This window comes from Anabrus simplex, chromosome 7, assembly GCF_040414725.1.
Source record: "Anabrus simplex isolate iqAnaSimp1 chromosome 7, ASM4041472v1, whole genome shotgun sequence".
Taxonomy (NCBI): Eukaryota; Metazoa; Arthropoda; class Insecta; order Orthoptera; family Tettigoniidae; genus Anabrus; species Anabrus simplex.
This window is the reverse complement of record NC_090271.1, coordinates 290,810,239-290,829,913: the sequence shown is the minus strand read 5'-3', so window position 1 is coordinate 290,829,913 and position 19,675 is coordinate 290,810,239. Positions and strand designations below refer to the sequence as shown.

General features: G+C 38.5%; 1 protein-coding gene across 1 annotated transcript in view; it reads right to left on the bottom strand.

Moving 5' to 3' along the window:
• The window catches only part of LOC136877578 (uncharacterized), a 123,301-nt gene that overhangs the window by 69,442 nt on the left and 34,184 nt on the right, over positions 1-19,675 (bottom strand). The window contains exon 3 of the mRNA XM_067151733.2: positions 3,532-4,091. Within this exon, the coding sequence (XP_067007834.2) occupies positions 3,532-4,091 (560 nt within the window). The remainder of the gene's footprint in view (positions 1-3,531; positions 4,092-19,675) is intronic.

Sequence of the window (19,675 nt, the reverse complement as noted above, 5' to 3'; positions counted from 1 at the left end):
GCGACGCACAACAAATGCGGCTCACTACTGCAATGCTGAACACAGCGATGTTTGCATATCACCGGAAAAGACGAGACCTACCGATTCGACAGGTCATCCTTCTCCACGACAATGTGCGGCCCCATACCGCAGCTCTAACCGTCTCCAAGCTACAGGAAATGTACTGGACTATACTTGATCATCCTCCTTACAGCCCGATCTTATCACCCTGAGATTTTCATTTGTTCGGACCGCTTAAAGAAGCTCTAGGAGGTCTATGATTTGAAAATGAGAGTGTGGAAGACTTCGTGCGCAACTGGCCGGTGACACGACCCTGTTCTTTTTGCGATTAAGGCTTCAAAAAGCTGCCCATACGCTGGAACAAACGCATTTTCTGAGCAGGAAACTATGTGGAAAAATAAAGTAATTGCCTTGTGTTCTTCAACAAATGAAGTTAAATAAAAAATAAAATCCCGTTTATATTTGATCCCCCTCCCACCCCCCTCTCGTAGTAGTGCAAAAGTCAGGAGCAAATATCACAGTAGACAGACAAAAATTGCAAGAAGTTAACCACTTCCAATATCTCGCTACTATCCTGACTGAAGATAACCGATCAAATGCTGAAATCACAAACAGAGTTCAAAGAGGTGCTATTCTTTGCTATCAGGTTAAAAGCCTTCTCTGGGACAACCAGATTCCAATACTAGCCAAACGAACACTTTATCAAGCTTACTTCTTGCCCATAACAACCTATGGCCTTGAAACTTGTATCATAGAAACGAAATTCAAGCGGATAATGCTACAAAAAACCAGGAGAGATAAGGTCCGCAACGAGAGGATTCACCAAGAGATTCAAGTACGATAATTGGTATGTGATACCATAATCAGATCAAGATTGAAGTGGTATGGCCATGTAATGAGAATGGATTCTTGCTCAGTAGCTAAGGAATGGTTGGAGAAAACCTTAGACAGCAAAAGACCAAGAGGCAGACCTCGAAGGAGATGGATCGAACAAGTCAAACAAGATTCAGAACATAGAAGAGTGGATTGGAACCAAGTACAGGAAGAAGAATAATACCTGAATAGACTGAACAGGCGAGCGCTCATACACCGCATCTGGGAAACTGGAGATGGTTAAATGATGATGATGAATGATGACTATTACCTTGGGAAACTTTATCTACTATAAATATCGATGTACCTACTGGGATTAAATGTTCTATCAACATTGTTCTGTAAACTCATGTCATGATCATAGCCTGTTCGAAACAAGCTCGAGCAGTCACGTGACCGAAGGCGGATCTGACTCGGCCTACAGCGCGAACATGCAGATAAGCAAATAGCATACGAAGTGAAGCACCACTTGCGCAGGTGTGTGTATGATATTGATAACGAAGGGGCGTCCTGTCATATATTACTACATTCAGTCACTGACGTATATCTTATGGGGAATAAAGATTGCGCATAAAATTAGAAGGCTTAAATTATGATAATATGCTATGAGAAGGACCAATCGTGTATCTGCAATATTCCCCGCATATTAGCGGAAGTATTTCCTCCCAAGGCAGTACTTGTGCATCTTGTAAGTACCGTATGTTTGACGCAAAATTATGAATCTTATGAATATTATTCTTACAATATCATGCTTTGGGCGGCTAAGAGAGCTGTGTAATGTGGCAGGTGAGGTTCTCCTTCTGTCCTCAATGTTGGGAGGGGGTTTGAATCCACTCATTGGGAGAGAATTACCCTTTTTGCTCGTATAGAAGAATCTGAGTAAGAAAGGAATGACATCTCATCAATCATTTACACAAATACATTTATAAATATTACCGTTATGCAGCAATGTTAACTATCTGATTGCGTGAAATATATATGAAAATCAAAAGTGACTCGGGATTTCAAACTGTATCCTTACCAAATTTCAGGTCAATCGGTCCAGTAGTTTTCGAGTCTATCCGAAACACACAAAACACCATCTCATGGCGTTAAAAATCCCGACCCCGCTGGTAATCGAACACGGGTCCCCTGTGACCAAAGGCCGGCATGCTCACCATTTAGCCATCGAGCCGGATGAGCAATGTGTCAACAACTGAAGACAAAATATCATACATTTTTAGTCTTACAACTATTCAAATATGTAACTATTTCGACACGTATAATGGTTTCCTTTTTCTGTATTTATGCGGCCCAATCAACACATTTTAGTAGACAATTGCACAAACACAAATTCTGACTGTCCCCAATATACAGATATGGGTCGGAATTATATTATGTACAAAAGACACGGAAGTATCAGTAAACAGAGGACAAACCGGTAATGTCCAGCATAATACTCTTACACATCCTTTTCAAGTTTTCTGGGTGTTAGTAAGAGCAAGGCGCTAGGTTGCGGCGCACACAAAAACTTGTTCAAATTCTGACGTCATCTGTTCGAGCAGCTCGAGCCGGGCTCAAGCACATCACTAGTCAAAACACTTAATGACAATTGTTTCAGATGTTTAGTACGAAATGAAATGGTTCATAAGCCCAAGCCTCTTGTTTGCACCCACCACTATTTAACTGATATAATCTACAAAACTTAGTTTATTCTCCATCACCTAAGTACCTTGTGTTATTGTTTATCTTTAGCAAATTGTTATTAATCTTCAAACTGAAATCTGCATTGTTATGTAATAAGGAGATGCAGATCTCAGTAGACCGATTTTTTATGCTGTTCTCAGCAGTACCTACACTACACACGAGGTGCAAATCCCACTGTTGGATGTCCTGAAAATGGTTTTCTGTGGTTTCCCATTTTCACATCCAGACAAATGCTGGGAAAGTTCCTAATCATAGGCCACAACAGATCACTTCCACCTCTTTACCCAATTTCATTCACCATCATTCATTTCATCTTCATTAGCTCCTCAACTGATGTTGGTGCTAGTAAGGGCATGAAATGAAAATCCACAGCCTGTTTCCAGTCATTCGACCCGGTCAGGAATGAAATGAATGAAGCCCCATCTAGCAGCGAGGGTAGGAAATGTGCCAGCTGCCGAAACCTGTCACACTCCTCTGGGACAATGATAAATGACTGATAGATGAAATGAAATGTTAATGAAGAGTGTTGCTGGAATGAAATATGACAGGGAAAACCAGAGTACCCAGAGAAAAACCTGTCCTGCCTACACTTTGTCCAGCACAAATCTCACATTGAGTGACCGGTCGTTAAAAAAAAAAAATCATATAATTTCATCCTGCCTTATCCCAAATTCCGTAGCAGGAAATGAAACAAGGGAGTAGACATACATTACACACCAGAACACACCTTGATATCCAAGAACAAAAGTGATAAATTTAGGTAAGTAGAAGAGCTACCGACTGATCTAAACCAATTACTAAAAAGAAGTTAGTGTTACATCCAAGGGATTTTCAGCAATCTCCTTTATTCTTTCATCAATTGGCACATGCTCAGATGTAAGAGCGCTAAATCAGTAGAATTACTAACAAGTTAGCAATCAATAAAAGTAAATTAAAATAATAAATAAAATCAGGAATATAAGATGAACTTACCTCATCAGCAGAGTAGTTCTGAAGATTCTGCTGATAGTTGGGCATTTCCTTGCCCAAGGTTTCCCTTAACGAGTCTGGTGGCTCGGCACTGCTCTTTCGTGGTACAGCCCGCTGCGAGTGTTGACTTGATGGAGGAACGATGTTTGCGGTGTCAGCACAGTTTTGCTGCCGGTGCACAGCCGAGGTGGGATTTCGATCTCCTCGCCTCGATGTGGGTGGAGGTCCTTTGAAGTTTTGCTGACTCCTCTCAGTAACACGCACAGGGGATCCGGCACGACTAGGAGAGCCAGACTGGGAGGGTGAAGACTGGCGACTCATAAGGGGAGATGAAGGATAAGGAGAAATCTCTCCAGCTCCTGATACGTCGCAAAGACTGGTCATCATTAACGGACCTACAGAGCTCGCCCATGGTACACCTGGTATAGGCTGTGGAGCTCCAGCAGGAAATGTTACCTGAACGTATCCAGTAGCTGGACCTAATTGCTGATCTGGTGGTATGCTTAATCCAGTAGGTAAGCTGAGACCAGGAGGAATAGAAGTTCGAGCCTTCAAGTCAGTCCCTGTAAAATATAACACTTGATATACAATGTAAGCCTCATTAAAATAATTGGGAAATACAGAATTAACAAGGTTCAAACATTAAAAGAAGGGCAGGAAGAGCAGCATATAAGAGGTAAGAAATTCACACTGGACAGTAAAAGGAAGGTTGTAAAGTTTGCACACCTATCCTATCCTTATCTTTATCTGAGATCCTTCATCATCCAATTCAGATCATGAATTCCAGTTTATCAAGGTTTCTATCACGCTATCACCCAGAGAAGCAGGACAGTTAACACCACTGTAGGAATGAGCAGAGAAAGAAAATGTGCGGAACACGTGCTTGCTACTGTTCAAAACAAGCATGAGTACTTTATCTAGCAAGGTTCAGTGGTCCAATCATGCAGCAGTGTAAGTAATTATAACGCTGCAATTCATGTTTACCAAAAGAGATACAGATGTATTTCTGTATTGAATTGTGATCTCAATAATAATTATTAAATTAATGTCGTAATGGTCCATCTTTTCAATATTATAATATGCAATGATTAGTTAAGAAAACCACGCCCAAGCACTGCTTGGGCACTATATAAAGCAGAAATACGGGAGCCCAAGCATCTCTTGGGCACAGTGTTCAATGTGTTAATGAACTATGTACCTTAAGAATCTTACATTAACCCTTAATGGTGTGGCATATTGCAACTGAACCTCTTTTGCCTTAAAAGAATAAATGGAGTGCCTAATTATCATTCAAGTCTTCACTTACCTCAATTTCTCCTCAGAGCTGAGTTTATCTCAAGTAGACCTAACATATGTTGAGTTATCAGCCCATAGAACCAGTTTGATGCAACTCTCCATGCTACCCTATTCTGTGCTAACCTTTTCATTTATATATAACTGCTACACCTTACATCTGCTTTTATCCGCTTGACGTACTCATACCTCGATCTACCCCTACCATTCATACTGCCTACACTTCCCTCAAAAATCAACTGAACGAATCCTGGATGTCTTAAGATGATATGTGTCCTATCATTCTCTTTCTTCCTCTCATCAAATTTAACAAAATCGATCTCTGACCAACTCAATTCACTCTCTCTTTATTCGTGATTTGATCTACCCATTTCACCTTCTTCTGTACCACCACATTTCAGAAGCTTCTATTCTCCTTCTCTCTGAGCTATTTATCGTCCATGTTTCACTTCCATACGACACGCTCCGGACGAAAGTCTTTAAAAACAACTTCTAATTCCTATACCAATGTTCGAAAACAGCAAATTTCTTTTCTTAAGAAAGGCCTTCCTTGCTTGTGCTAGTCTGCATTTTATGTCCTCTAGTTATTTGACTATCATAAGATATAAACATGGTTTTGATCTGTATTGAATTGTGATCACAATAATAATTATTAAATTAATGTCGTAATGGTCCATCTTTTCAATACTGTAATATGCAATGATTTGAATTACATTACAAAACTACGGACTAGTTTCGGCCTTGGTAGGCCATCTTCAGCCTTAATGTAATATATCTAATAACTAAACGAATGTACAAACACACAACTGACTTAAAAACAAATATACACAAAGTACATCATCATCGGTTTGCCCTTCCAGCGAGCCGGGTAGGGTGTTTGAAAACGAGCGTCTTCCAAAGTTGCCTATTCAAAAACATTTCGTTGTCCAAGACAGATTTCCAATTCCATCCTCTTCTCTCCAAGTCTTCCCTCAGTTGGTCCATCCATCTTCTTCTTGGTCTTCCAGCTGGTCTTCTACCTATTATTCTCTTTTCCAAATAAGCACATGGTAACCTTGTGCTATTCGTTCGTTTAACATGCCCAAACCATTTAGGCCTAAGTCTAGATGACCTAAGTCTTTCTTCCATAGATTCATTTAGACCTAGGTTAGATCGGATCTCATCATTTTTCACATGGTCAAGTTCGGTCTTTTGGAGGGCAGTTCTAAGAAATTTTATTTCACAGGCTTGAATCCTACTACAATCCTTTGATGTTAGTGCAGAGGTTTCTAGAGAATATGTAAGGATGGGAATGAAATATGACGTGTACAGGGTCATTTTTGTTCTTTGTGGGACCTTCTCATCCCATAGTAGGTGTCTAACGATACTGTAAAAGTTAGAGCCTTTGGTTACTCTGTTTGTTATTTCTATCTCAGCTCTGTTATTACTAGCCATTACGCTTCCTAAATAACTGAATTGGTGTACTACTTCAACTTGGTGATACTGTATTCTTATGTTGCATTCTGTAATATGTCTGCTGATTTTCAATGCTACAAAAGTACAACCGACATTAAAATCTACGATGAAATATGTGTAAAGTTTGAAAAATAAATAAATTAGGCTCTAAATTCTTAGCATCTGGAGTATGCTCATCATCCAGACTCTTTCTTGCATTAATATTCATAGAAATGTCAATTCCATCACTGCTAATAATTACAATTTAAACTGCAAAATGGGAACTGGTAAATGTTGATTCTGTAGTCAGATCATCAATCACCAAATCTAATTGAGTGGTGGTAGCAGTATGCAAGCCACTGGACGTCATTGTAAATAACCACCAGCTGACGCAGAACTGCTAGATGGCGTTTCACATCAACCAACAAAATAAATTGAAATGTTCCTGTAGTGCTTGTTAAAATCATGCTGAAATGCTGTTGGACATTGTCAGGACGGCACATGAAGATAGGGTTAAAACTGACAGGTGGTGGTGGTGGTGATTATTGTTTTAAGAGGAAGTACAACTAGGCAACCATCCTCTATATAACACTAATCAGAGGGAAAATATGGAAGGGGTCCGACACTTCGAAAAATGAAGATATCGGCCAAAGGAAGACAAGGGCCACGAAGGGCATGAAAATGAAAGACTCCCTAGCCCTCGCAAACCTAATAGCCTCGGGGTCTGAAAAGAACAAGAGTTGACCAAGAGAGGTCGGATAGGATAGATGAAAGTGAGGAGCCTGGCACAAGTAAGTGGAAGCAATGCCAGGACTCAGCTAAGGGCCCCGTGGTCGCCAACCCACGCTCCAAAGTTCAGAGCCCCTGGGGCCGTTAAAACTGACAATTCTTATTTTGTGGCTGGTATAAATTCTCAATTCATTGCAGTGTCCAGGAAGTTAACCTGAATAAATGATGAAGTTTATATCCTATGATTACGTAGCTAACCAGACAAAACAGAAAGCCTATTTATATTTTTGTCTTATTAAAGTCAAAATAGCCAAATTCAGCAAAGACACTGAATTAGTCAAACAGCGTATCGCTCACAATTTGACACTCAACTTCTTAAAAGCAAGTTTAACGCTTTTCTGTCCAATTTTCTGTCACATGTTACAACAGTCTGGTCCAAATTAATTTTGCACATTTTTACCTAGTTGGATTAAACTCAGAACTTTTATTAGTAACTATAATTATAATATTATTATGATTATTATATTACATAAACATGAGTCTGGTGATTTACTTACAGGTTTACACAAAAGTCATCAGTGCAGGAGTGAAAAATATCATAAAGAACTGAAGTGGAGTGATGCAGCTAGGAGGAACCTACGGTCCTCTAGTTTCCTGACCTGATAAATAACTTAGTCTAGGAGGTTCACTATCATGAAATGTTACATTCCGGTAAACACTATTGTCGTTTGTATTCCCATTTGTATGTGTGAAAGTAATTTCAGCATCACTGTTACTCAAATGATCAACACTGACCTGAAAAGAGTCATCATTGCCGTGTGCCATATCCCCTCCTCCACCCCGGCCCATTACCTTCATGCATCTTCTTGCCTTTGTAGCAGGCTCTTCTGAATCTTCAGAAACAGCACATGATGGTCTGGGATCATTCCGTGCTTTTTTACGCAAAGGTCCAGTCGCTGAAGTTTCTGGAGTTCAACACACCTTCATCTTCACTTGATAGTTCTCTAAACTCTTCGTCTAATTCAAATAAATTATCACCGTCACTGCTGTATAAATAAACGTGCATATGTATTTCTCCTTCATTCATATTTGCCGCTTTTATATCGCAAATTCAAGTGGGACAATTCGCATTCACAGATAAACATGCTAGTACAACAGGTGTGCACACTACTCAATGAAAACAAAACACAGTTGACAGGCCGCGGGTAACCATGACGATACACGGCTACATATCTCTCGTATTATTTTCATGGAGATAAAAGAACGGCTTCCTTTGTGCACAAAAATTTGCTCTAGAAACATCAGGGATATCAATCGACCTCAGGTCAAAGAATTTCAATAAATAACTTCTTAAAGAGAATGAAACAATTTCGAGGTGACCTCGATGTTTCCAGTTACAATAAACCATGCTGACAAGGTCACCTCGACGTTGCACCGAAAAAGGTTAAGAATCATCGTTCTTCTCTTCAAATTACTAAAACCCAAACTAGAACAAACGAAATTTGGCTGAGAGAGGAGATCAAATTTTTGTACAAGAAAAATTTCTTTTTTAATAATAGATTATATGAAACTCACCTCGAAACTACACGTTTACTTTCGGATCATCACTGGAACCTATTTCAGGCCCAAGTTGACAATAGATTATTTATCGTATTATCAAAGAAACAACAAACCCTAGAGAAAAAGCTGCATACATTAATGAACTCTAAACTCAACAATGACTATGCTAAAGAAACCAACAAAAACACTAGGCCTAACATGCCCAAACAATTTCACCCTCCGATCATAAATTTGTCCAAGGTACCATTGAATGAAGACGAAAGTTCCATTTTAGCCAAGGGCCCTAAACAAAATTGGCCTAATTTTAAAACTCTGAACACAGGCATCACTACAACAATAGAAGCAGAATTAGTAATTAGCAAACTGACAGCAGATAAACAAGACAAAGTAAGAATTGAAGTAAAAAAAGAATTAAACTCCATTCTTACCCCAAAAAACAATATTAACTCCCATAATTCACCCCTTACTAGTCATGACAACAATAGCTACAAGGATTTGATTCTCATACAAAAGCAAATACATGCTCTCAAAAAAGAAAATCAATGATAATAATCTTATAATTACAAACGCAGATAAAGGTAATACTACCGTCATAATGGACAAAAACGAATATGTAAGCAAAATAAATCCATTTTTTAAAGATAACTCATTTTCTACAGTAAGGAAGAATCGTACCCCCAAGAATCCATTATCAACTAAGCAAACCCTCAAGAATACTTCATATCTATTGATAGATCAAGAAAAAACTAAATTAATAGGAACCCAGGTTTACTCGCCGCCAAAGCCCTCCCCATCCCCATTCGCCCGATCATTAACTATAGACCGAGTCCGTTATATAAAGCATCACAAATCACTCAAAGATTTTTAAGAAGGAACTATCATTTTTTGTCGAAAAAATCTGTCAAAAACACTAAAGAATTGACTGATAAATTTAAAAAGTTTAACATTCAATCCAATCATTCTCTCATTCGATATTGTAAACATGTATCCTAGTATACAAATCTCCAAGATATACCCCATTGTTCAAAACAATTTAAGCAAATACAGCAGCCTAAGTATATTAGAAATACAGGATTTCATTTCTATGCTTAAATTAGTTGTAAGCAACAATTACTTCACTTTCCGTAATGTTATTTATCAACAAGAAGGATTGGCTATGGGATCGCCGGCCTCGGGTATCTTAGCCGAGATTTATTTGGACTTTTTGGAACACACCAAAATTATTATTATTATTATTAATAATAACAATAATAATCTTTTCAGAGCAGCCATCAAGACTTTTGGGACTTTCCAAGACGAAAAACAGGCAACTGGTGCTAAATGGACAGAAGAACATCGTGCTAAACACAGTGAGCTAATGAAGATAATATGGATCAAGCGAAAAATGAACAAATGCCAGAATGTAAAGTGAGGTTTATCGTGGTCCCTAGTTGGCCGATTAGCGAAGTTGAATTAATGAATAATAATAATAATAATAATAATAACAACAACAACTTTGACAACATCCTTTTCAGGGCAAGATATGTAGATCACACCATAGTAATTATGGATGAGAGCATCACAGACGCTGCTACCACCCTCATTAATCTAAATTACATAGACCCGCATATAAAATTCACACTTGAATCCAAAATTGAACGGAAAATTAATTTTTTAGACTTAACTATTACCAGACACCCAAGCTACTTAAGATATAAGAGTTTCAGAAAACCCACCCAAACAATCGCTACAATCCGTCAAGATTCTTCACACCCCCAAATTCACAAACGAGCAGCCTATAACAGCATGATGTACCGAGCTTTCAATGTTCCAATGCCTAAAAGAGACCTTGAAAATGAGTTGAACACCATTCGTAATATAGCTAAATCTAATGGATACAAGTTTCTTTATTGATAAAATAATCAATAAATGTAAATATCACCTCTCTACCACCCTGAGAAAAGAAAAACAAAACAACTCCTCCCTTTCTATCTTTACATTCAACGAACAAATTTACTAAGTCACCAACATCTTTAAAAAGCACAATTTAAAAGTAGTTTTCAAAACTGACAATAGGAATGCACAAGTATTACATAATGCCACATCCATAAACAAGTTCAATAGCTTTCAAAATCAGGAGTATAAAGGATTATTTGCAACAGTTGTAATTCTTCTTACATCGGACAGACCGGGAGGAATTTTAATATAAGGTACTCTGAACACATCAATGCCCTGAAGTACAATAAATTTTCAGCTGTAGGACTCCATTTGCATGACTATAATCACAAATTTACAGACATAAAACAAGATATGGAAATTCTCAAAATCATCAACAAAGGACCCCTCCTTAACATTACCGAAAGCTACTTCATACATATAGATCAATATTTTAACCCAAATCATAATCTTAATGACATTTCAGAAAAGCCAAATATCCCACTTGACCTTTTAATTCCCCATTTTTAGAAACATCAAACCAACAAGTCATTATTCAGATTTTCACAATATTCACAGCACCTTTCCTCAGCAGCCATATTCCCCCCCCCCCCCCCACATCTTTCGGCCCCGCCTTAATTCTCCCCCTTCCCCTCCACCACCTCTCTCCTTTTCCCGACCTCTCCCCTTGCCCCACCTCTCTCTCAATGCCCCACCCCTTCCTTTTCCTTTGTATCTCACAACCGTTAGTACAAGGCACACAACAATAAGCCACGCACCACATGCCGCAAAGAGAGGTCTCATATAACCTATGCCATTTGACCAACACGCTCTCTCCTTCATTAATTTTATCCATCACTTATTCAGGTTAACTTCATGGACACTGCAATGAATTGCGAATTTATACCAGCCACAAATTAAGAATTGTCAGTTTTAACCATATCTTCATGTGCTGTCCTAACAATGTCCAACAGCATTTCAGCATGATTTTAACAAGCACTACAGGAACATTTCATTTTATTTACGTTGGTTGATATGAAACACCATCTAGCTGTTCTGCGTCAACTAGTGGTCATTTACAGTGGCGTCCAGTGGCTTGCCTACTGCCAACACCACTCAAGTAGATTTGGCGATTGATGATCTGACTACAGAATCAACATTTACCAGGTCCCATTTTGCAATTAAAATTGTAATGATTAGCAGTGATGGAACAAACAATTCTATGAATATTAATGCAAGCAAGCCTGGATGATGAGCATACTCTAGATGCTAAGAATTTAGAGCCTAATTTATTTATTTTTCAAATTTTACACATAGTTCATCCCAGACTTTAATGTCAATTGCATTTTTGTTTTTATGACAATTGTGTGTTTGTACATTTGTTTAGTTATTAGATGTATTGCATTAAGGCTGAAGATGGCCAGCCAAGGACAAAGCTAGTCCCAAGTTTAGTAATGTAATTCAAAATATTGCGTATTATAGTATTGAAAAGATGGATCATTACATTAATTTAATAATTATTATTAAGTTATTTGACTATCCAAGTAACAGTATTCATCTACTTTCCTGTGTCACTAGACTTCATTCAACTGCACACCATTACTCTTGTTTTGAACTTATTTTCATCTGTTACTCCTTCCCAGAGACTCTGTCCATACCATTCAAAAATGTCTCCAGATCTACTGCAGACAGAGATAAATAATATCGGCAAATTTCAGGGATTTGATTTCATGTCCTTGGATTGCGATTCCCCTCCCAAATTCAGGGCCGATGACCTTAGATGTTAGGCTCCTTTAAACAACAAGCATCACCATCACCATCATCATCATCATCATCATCATCTTCCCAAATTCCTCTTTGATTTCCTTTACCACCTGTTCTATTCAAACAGTGAAATGGAAGCGGAACAAACTGCAGCCTTGCCTTACTCCTTTCTGGATTGCTGCTCCTCTTTCAAAGCCCTCGATTCTTATCCCTACAGACCGATTTTTGTAGAGGGTAGATAATTCTTTCTCGGTATCTGATCCCGATAATCTTCAGAATCTCAAATAGTTTGGTCCAATCAATAATATCAATTGCTCTTTCTAGATCTACGAACGCCATGTACGTGGGCTTGACCTTCTTAACTCGGTCTTGTAAGATTAGACAAAGTCGGAATTGCTTACTGTGTTCCTACATTTCTTCTGAAGCCAAACCGATCTTCTCCCAACTCAGTTTCAACTGACTTTCAATTCTTCTGTAAATAATAAGAGTTAAAATTTTGCAGGCATGAGATACTAAACTAATGGTACGGTAGTTTTCACGCTTTTCAGCACCAGCTTTCCTGAGAATAGGTATAACAACATTCTGCTGAAAATCGGATGGGACTTATCCTGTATCATACATCTTGCACACTAAATGGAATAACCTCTTTCTCTTAAGCTCTGAGGGTATGTCATCAATTCCAAATGCCTTGTTCCTATTTATGTCTCTCAGAGCCCTATCCAATTCTGACCTCAAATTTGGGTCACCCATTTCATCAGCATCAACAGCCTCTTCTTGTTCCAGAGCCATATTATCTACTTTACCTTGATACAACTGTAGGGTATGTTCCCACCATCTTTCTGCCCTGTCTTCTTTCCCCAGAAGTGGTTTTCCATATGAGCTCTTAATAATCACACTCCTAGTTTCCCTTTCTCCAGAGGTTTCCTTGATTTTCCTACATGCAGCATCTACCTTTCCCATGATCATACAACCTTCAACATCCTTGCAATTCTCTTTCAGTCATTCCTCCTTAAATGTCCTGCACTTTCTATTTCATACATTAATCACCTGTATTCTTTTCTGCCTTCCTCATTTTATGCATTCTTATACTTTCATAGTCTGTCAATCAGGTCTAGTATCTCCTGAATTATCCACTGATGCTTAGTTGATCATTCCTTAGTAATAATAATTTTAATATTATTTGTTTTACGTCCCACTAACTACTCTTTTACGGTTTTTGGAGACGCCAAGGTGCCAGAATTTAGTCCCGCATGAGTTCTTTTATGTGCCAGTAAATCTACCGACACGAGGCTGACGTATCTGAGCACCTTCAAATACCACCGGACTGAGCCAGGATCGTACCTGCCAAGTTGGGGTCAGACGGCCAGCGCCTTAACCATCTCAGCCACTCAGCCCGGCGATCATTCCTTTCTTCCTAACCTTTCTTCAACAGCCCTACTGACTTCATTCTTCATGACTGTCCATTCTTCCTCTATTGTGTTTCCTTCAGCCTTATCATTTAGTTCTTGTGCAACATGCTCCTTGAAACAATCTCTCACACTTTTTCTTTTAACTTGTCTAGATCCCATCTCCTTGCATTCTTTTCTTCAATTTCAGATGGCATTTCATGATCAGCAAGACTGGTCAGAGTGCAGACAAGTCTTGCAATCCAACACCTGGTTTCTGAATCTCTGCTTAATCATAAAGAAGTCAATTTCGTACCTTCCAGGTCTAACTTAGTCTATCCATTTCCTTTTTCAGATTCTCTAACCTATCAGAATGATTCAAAATTCTAAGATTCCACGCTCCAACTCACAGAATGTCAGTATCCATCTTCCTGATGATTGCCCCCTCTCATGTAGTCCCAAACCGAAGATCCCAATGGAGGACTATTTTACCTGGGAGGAAGCCATCATCAGTACATCATTCATACAGAGAGAGCTGCATGTCCTCGGGAGTTAGTTACAGCTGTAGCCTTCAGCCATGTGGCAGTATAAACACAGCTAAGCCGTGTTATGTATTATTACACGGCCATATCAGTCAATCATCTAGACTGCCGCCCTAGCATCTTCTGAAAGGCTGCTACCCCACTTTCAATGAGAAATTAGTTACGTCTGGCCTCTCATCCGATACCCATCCAATATAGTTACAGCTCAGCTCTCTGCTTCACTGGGACACAAGCCTCCCCACTGTGGCAAGGTCACATGGTTCCTCCATCTGTCTTACATATTACCTTTGCTATACTACTTGCCATGTAAGCACGTACACTAAGGAAATAACCTTACTCATTTTCCCCTATTAATATTGAAGATAGTGATGATGTTGAGTTCGATTCAGTATCACTAACCATACAGTTGAGAGAGACCCTACTTGCCGATTCAACGTCTTACTGTTGATCTCGCATGTTGGTACTATGTAGTAATATTTTTTTCGTGACTTGTGAGATTATACATACTGCCACTGCCATGCTGTGAAAATCACTAATGTTACGTTTGCGAGAATAAGTAAAGAGTTGTTTTTTGGTACGATTGTGAATCTATTTGGATAATGCCAGTTAAGCAGAATTGTGGCATGTTCAAATTATGCATTTAATAATGTATAAAGTGTGAAATGATGAATGCAGAACTTGATTAATATGGTCTTATTTTGTCCAATTCTTATGTATAGAATTCAGTCAGTATGTGCAGGAAGCAAGAAAAATCTGGAAGAACTCCAACAAAAAGGAACATAATAATAATAATAATAATAATAATAATAATAATAATAATAATAATAATAATAATACACAAACTTCAAAGAGCCTACCAAATGTCATGCACGATCTACAACAAAAAATGCTTTTCCCAAAATACTGAGATACTCACAGTTTTGAAGCCAGTAGTTATATATAGAGCTGAAATCCTATCCCTAAATGCCAACAAAGGACTCATCAAAGAACTGAAGAAAAAGGAGGGCAGAAAAATTATGGGACCAAGGGATCCAACTACAAGAATGGCATCCCCCAAAAAAAGATGCAACAGGAAAGTCTAAAACAAAATGGAGAAAATTACAGACACAATCCGCAAAAGACGGGCACAATTTTACGGTCACCTCAAACGAATGGACGGAAACAGGTTGACCAAACAGATCATTTACCTATTTGATTCAAAACCTAAAACCGCGATGTGGTTTAGAAACAGATCAAACCAGAAGATGACTTTGACAGTGGTCTTTTCTGAAAAAAGAGAGTGACAAACGGGCTAAACCGAGATGAACAACCGATAAGAAGACACAGTGTCCCTATAACAGAGGAACGCAAGCAGGCCCACTCAGTAATTATTATTATTATTATTATAAAGTGTGATTTGATAGAATCTGCTATTCTTTCAAGAACAAAACAATTTTTAATGAATGGAGTCTTTTTCAGATATTTTCCAAATTTATTTTATCCTGAATTAGTTCTGACAGACTGAAGAACCTACACAGTTAAAATATTTCCATACAGTATTCAAACTGTTAGGATTCTTATTATCTGTGTTTATTCGAGGGAAGCTATTTACATGTTATAATTATCATATTTTGGTCTGTATTGAATTGTACTATAAAGTCAAAGAAATATTAAAGTTTATTTAGTCCACCTATCCGTCAGGATATCATCGGCTGTCATGTCAGGACAACTGTTGTCAGTAATTGTTGTTGAAACAGAAATACAGTCCACTCATTTACAAATGTTTTCTCCATGTGAGTTTTCTACACTTACATGAATACAGAATAAAAGAAAGATAAGTGCAGACTAACCAAAATTCTCAAATTTTTAATTGAGGTAGTAGTAGTTACTTTTACCCCTTCAAGAAGATAACAAATTTAAAAACACAGTAACACCACAAAAAAAAACTTAATGAAGACATAACATGATACAGAGTAAAATCACCCCCCCCCCCCACACACACACATACATATATCCTTGCAATGAAACTGTCAAGTAACCAAACTCTGATATATATTTTAAGGATGAAATAAATAAATAAATAAATAAATAAATAAATAAATAAATAAATAAATAAATAAATAAATAAATAAATAAATAAATAATAAATAAATACTAATTAATCTACATTGCCATGCTAGGCTCTCTCCTAGTTATGGACTCAAACTCTGAATGGCGAAACATGTTAAAAATGACGGCAGTGGTCACTCTGGTACACTCCCTCCTGGGCCATTCCACAAGCATACCCCACTGCACACACTGTAGTATGAAACCCTCCCACACATGCTCAGGAATTGCCCTCAGCGGAAATTACTACACATCAAATATCACCGCTTTGTCAGAGCCATGATAGCCCAACAGTCTGAGATCCAAGAAACTTGAAATCTATGAAGAAGTCCATTGCATAGCAGATGGTGATAGCAAGCAACGCCTTTTAATCGCAACAAATTTTGCTTAAACAATAGATCCCACTATTCGATTTGAAGACCATTTTGCAACCAGAGGAGGTCGACAGAGAAAAGAAAACCATATGACACAGTAATTCCCTCCTTTCAAAGATCATACATCAACAGAATCACTTTAGAGGCAGAGGAATGATTCCCAAAGGATTTGTTAAGTGGAGGGAAATGTATAAATTAGGAAAAAAAACCTTCAAGATCAGATTGTAACAACCATTATAAAACTTTCAGTTGCAACAGTCCAAAACCATCTGTACACATGTCACAGCACTTAAAACTTTGCCAAGAACCTGTAACTCAAAACTGATTATAAATGCACATAAATCACTTGTGTATTATTCCGTGTCTCATGTCAAGCACATTTTTGTGTCTGCTTAAATTATTATATTATTATTATATAACTCATAGAAGTACTGTGCTTAGTAATTAGGTTATGGACAAACTAAACATTTGACTGATTTGGAGGGAAATATTTTTTTTTCTTAACCATGTTTTTCCAGGGAACTTTGTACGTTTTATAACTTAATAGGGGCTGCCTGGCCAAGGCGGTAAAGGCGTGCTCGGTTCACCCGGAAGGACGTGGGTTCGAATCCCCGACAGGAAGTCGTAAAATTTAAGAAACGAGATTTCCAATTCCGGAAGTGCATATGGCCTTGAGGTTCACTCAGCCTACACCAAAAATAAGTACCAGGTTAATTCCTGGGGCAAAGGCGGTCGGGTGTAGAGCTAATTACTCTACCCCATCACGTGCCGCGGTTAACAATGGTGGAAGCCTTTATCTTCCACTCCTCCAAGGGCCTTCATGGCCTGTACAGAGGTGACTTTTTTATAACTTAATCACTAAAGTAAAGAATATTTTACACTTTTATTATTAAATAGACATTGAAAAACAGATATAATAATAGTTCTAATAGGTCTGGTACTACTTCTGTAACTAGAAATAAATTACCTTGTGTGTGTGTGTGTGTGTGTGTGTGTGTGTGTGCGCGCGCGCGCAACTGATTTGTACATGGCTATCCTAAGCAGCTGACTGCTGGCATTGGAAAATGTGATATTTGGTGTTGAAATATTTAGGAAATTAGTGTACAAGACTCCATTTAGAAGAATGATCAGATTAAGCTGAAAACATCACAAGAGAAAATGGATTTTGCAAGTCCGTCTATGGATTTAAGATTGGTGGTCTGAATATAAATAACCTAAGATATGCAGACACCACTCTGACAGCTGAAAATAAAAATAATGTTATTGTTTTTTATGTCCCGCTAACTACTTTGATGGATTTCGAAGATGCCAAGATTTTGTCCCCCAGTAAATCTATCCACACAAGGCTGATGTATTTGAGCACCTTCAAATACCCCCAAACTGAGTAAGGGTCGAATCTGCCAAGTTGGGGTCAGAAGGCCAGCACCTCAACCATCTTAGCCACTCAGCCCAGCTGAAAATATATTTGGAAAATATAATACTTAAAGTTAAGGAGCAGAGTGAAAGAATGGGACTGCATCTCAACACTAGAAAGACCAAGATACTAACAACAGGATTACCATCAAACATGAAGGTCAAAAATTACTCTTGGCTACAAATAAATAATGTTATGGTTTTTTATGTCCCACTAACTACTTTTTCAGTCTTCGGAGACACAGAGGTGCCGGAATTTTGTTCCACAGGAGTTTTTTTGTGCCAGTAAATTTACCGACACGAGGCTGACGTATCTAAGCACCAGACTGAGAAAGGATCAAACCTGCCAGATTCTACCGTCTGAGCTACTCAGCCCAGCAACTATTGGTTTCAATTCTTAAGAATTGTCTATGATGATGAGATCAAAGTAGTGGATAGTTTCTGCCTTCTGGGATCGACCATCAATAGTCAGCGGCTCTGACACTCCAGAAATTACCAAGCTTGACAGGTGGAGTCGCTTGAGTGTGGCCAGTATCCAGTATTTGGGAGACAGTAGGTTCAAACCCCACTGTCGGTAGCCCTGAAAATGGTTTTCCATTGTTTCCCTCTTTCACAGTACCTTAATTAAGGCCACGAACACTTCTTTCCCAGTCCTAGCCCTTTCCTGCCCAACGTCGCCGTAAGACCTGTGTCGGTGCAACCTAAAGCAACTTGTAAAAATGAAAAGAAAAAAAGAAAAAGAAAACACCACCACATTCCAGATATTCATCACAGAGTAACTCTTGGAAAGGTAGCACTCAAAAGACCAAGATCTTTAGATGCCCTGATGTGTCCCTGCAAACTAAGATCTGAATGGTTAAAGCTCTAGCCTTTCCCATAGCTACATATGGTTGTGAAAGTTGGACCACACGGAAGAGCGGTACGAAGCACATTCATGCCATTATAGTGTTGGGGGAGAGTTTTACGTATCCGTTTGACTGCCAAGAAAACAAAATAACTGGATTATTCAGAAGCTCAGATCCAATCTACCTATTGAGGCCTGTATTGTGAAGCTAAAACTGAGTTACTTTGGGTACATAATGGGGAAGACTGACTCTACCAAGAAAACTATTATGCTTGGAAAAGTGGAGGGAACATAGAGACGAGAATGGCAGGCACTGAAGAAACAAAGTCATCACTGAAGGATCTGAAATGTCTCGTTGAAAACATACACCTGAAGGCACTACATTCATACAATCGCCCAGTCTATGGAGCCATCAACTAGTTTCATTTCACTATTTCTGAATAAAAAAGACTGCTGACCAAAACTGTAATGTTAGTAGAGATGGCTGCAGAATAGTTGTGAACATCATATGCAAGGCAGGGTTATAGAGGACTGTAGAGATAACGATTTCTTTGGGAGCCAGTGACAAAACTCAACAGAGGATTCCTGAAAAGTATCATGTTCCCTTTGTTAACTATGGGCTTCATCTCATCTTTTGTGTAATTTTAGACCTTTACATTATTTTTTAAAATTTTACAGAGAGTATCTCAATGTAACTGCAGCCCCTGTATACTTGTTTAGACCATGTAGATGACCACGTTGTTCTTCAAAAATTAAGTGCATTCGTATCAGCCATTCATGTAGTCCGCCTTTGCTGGCGGGACCTAGTGT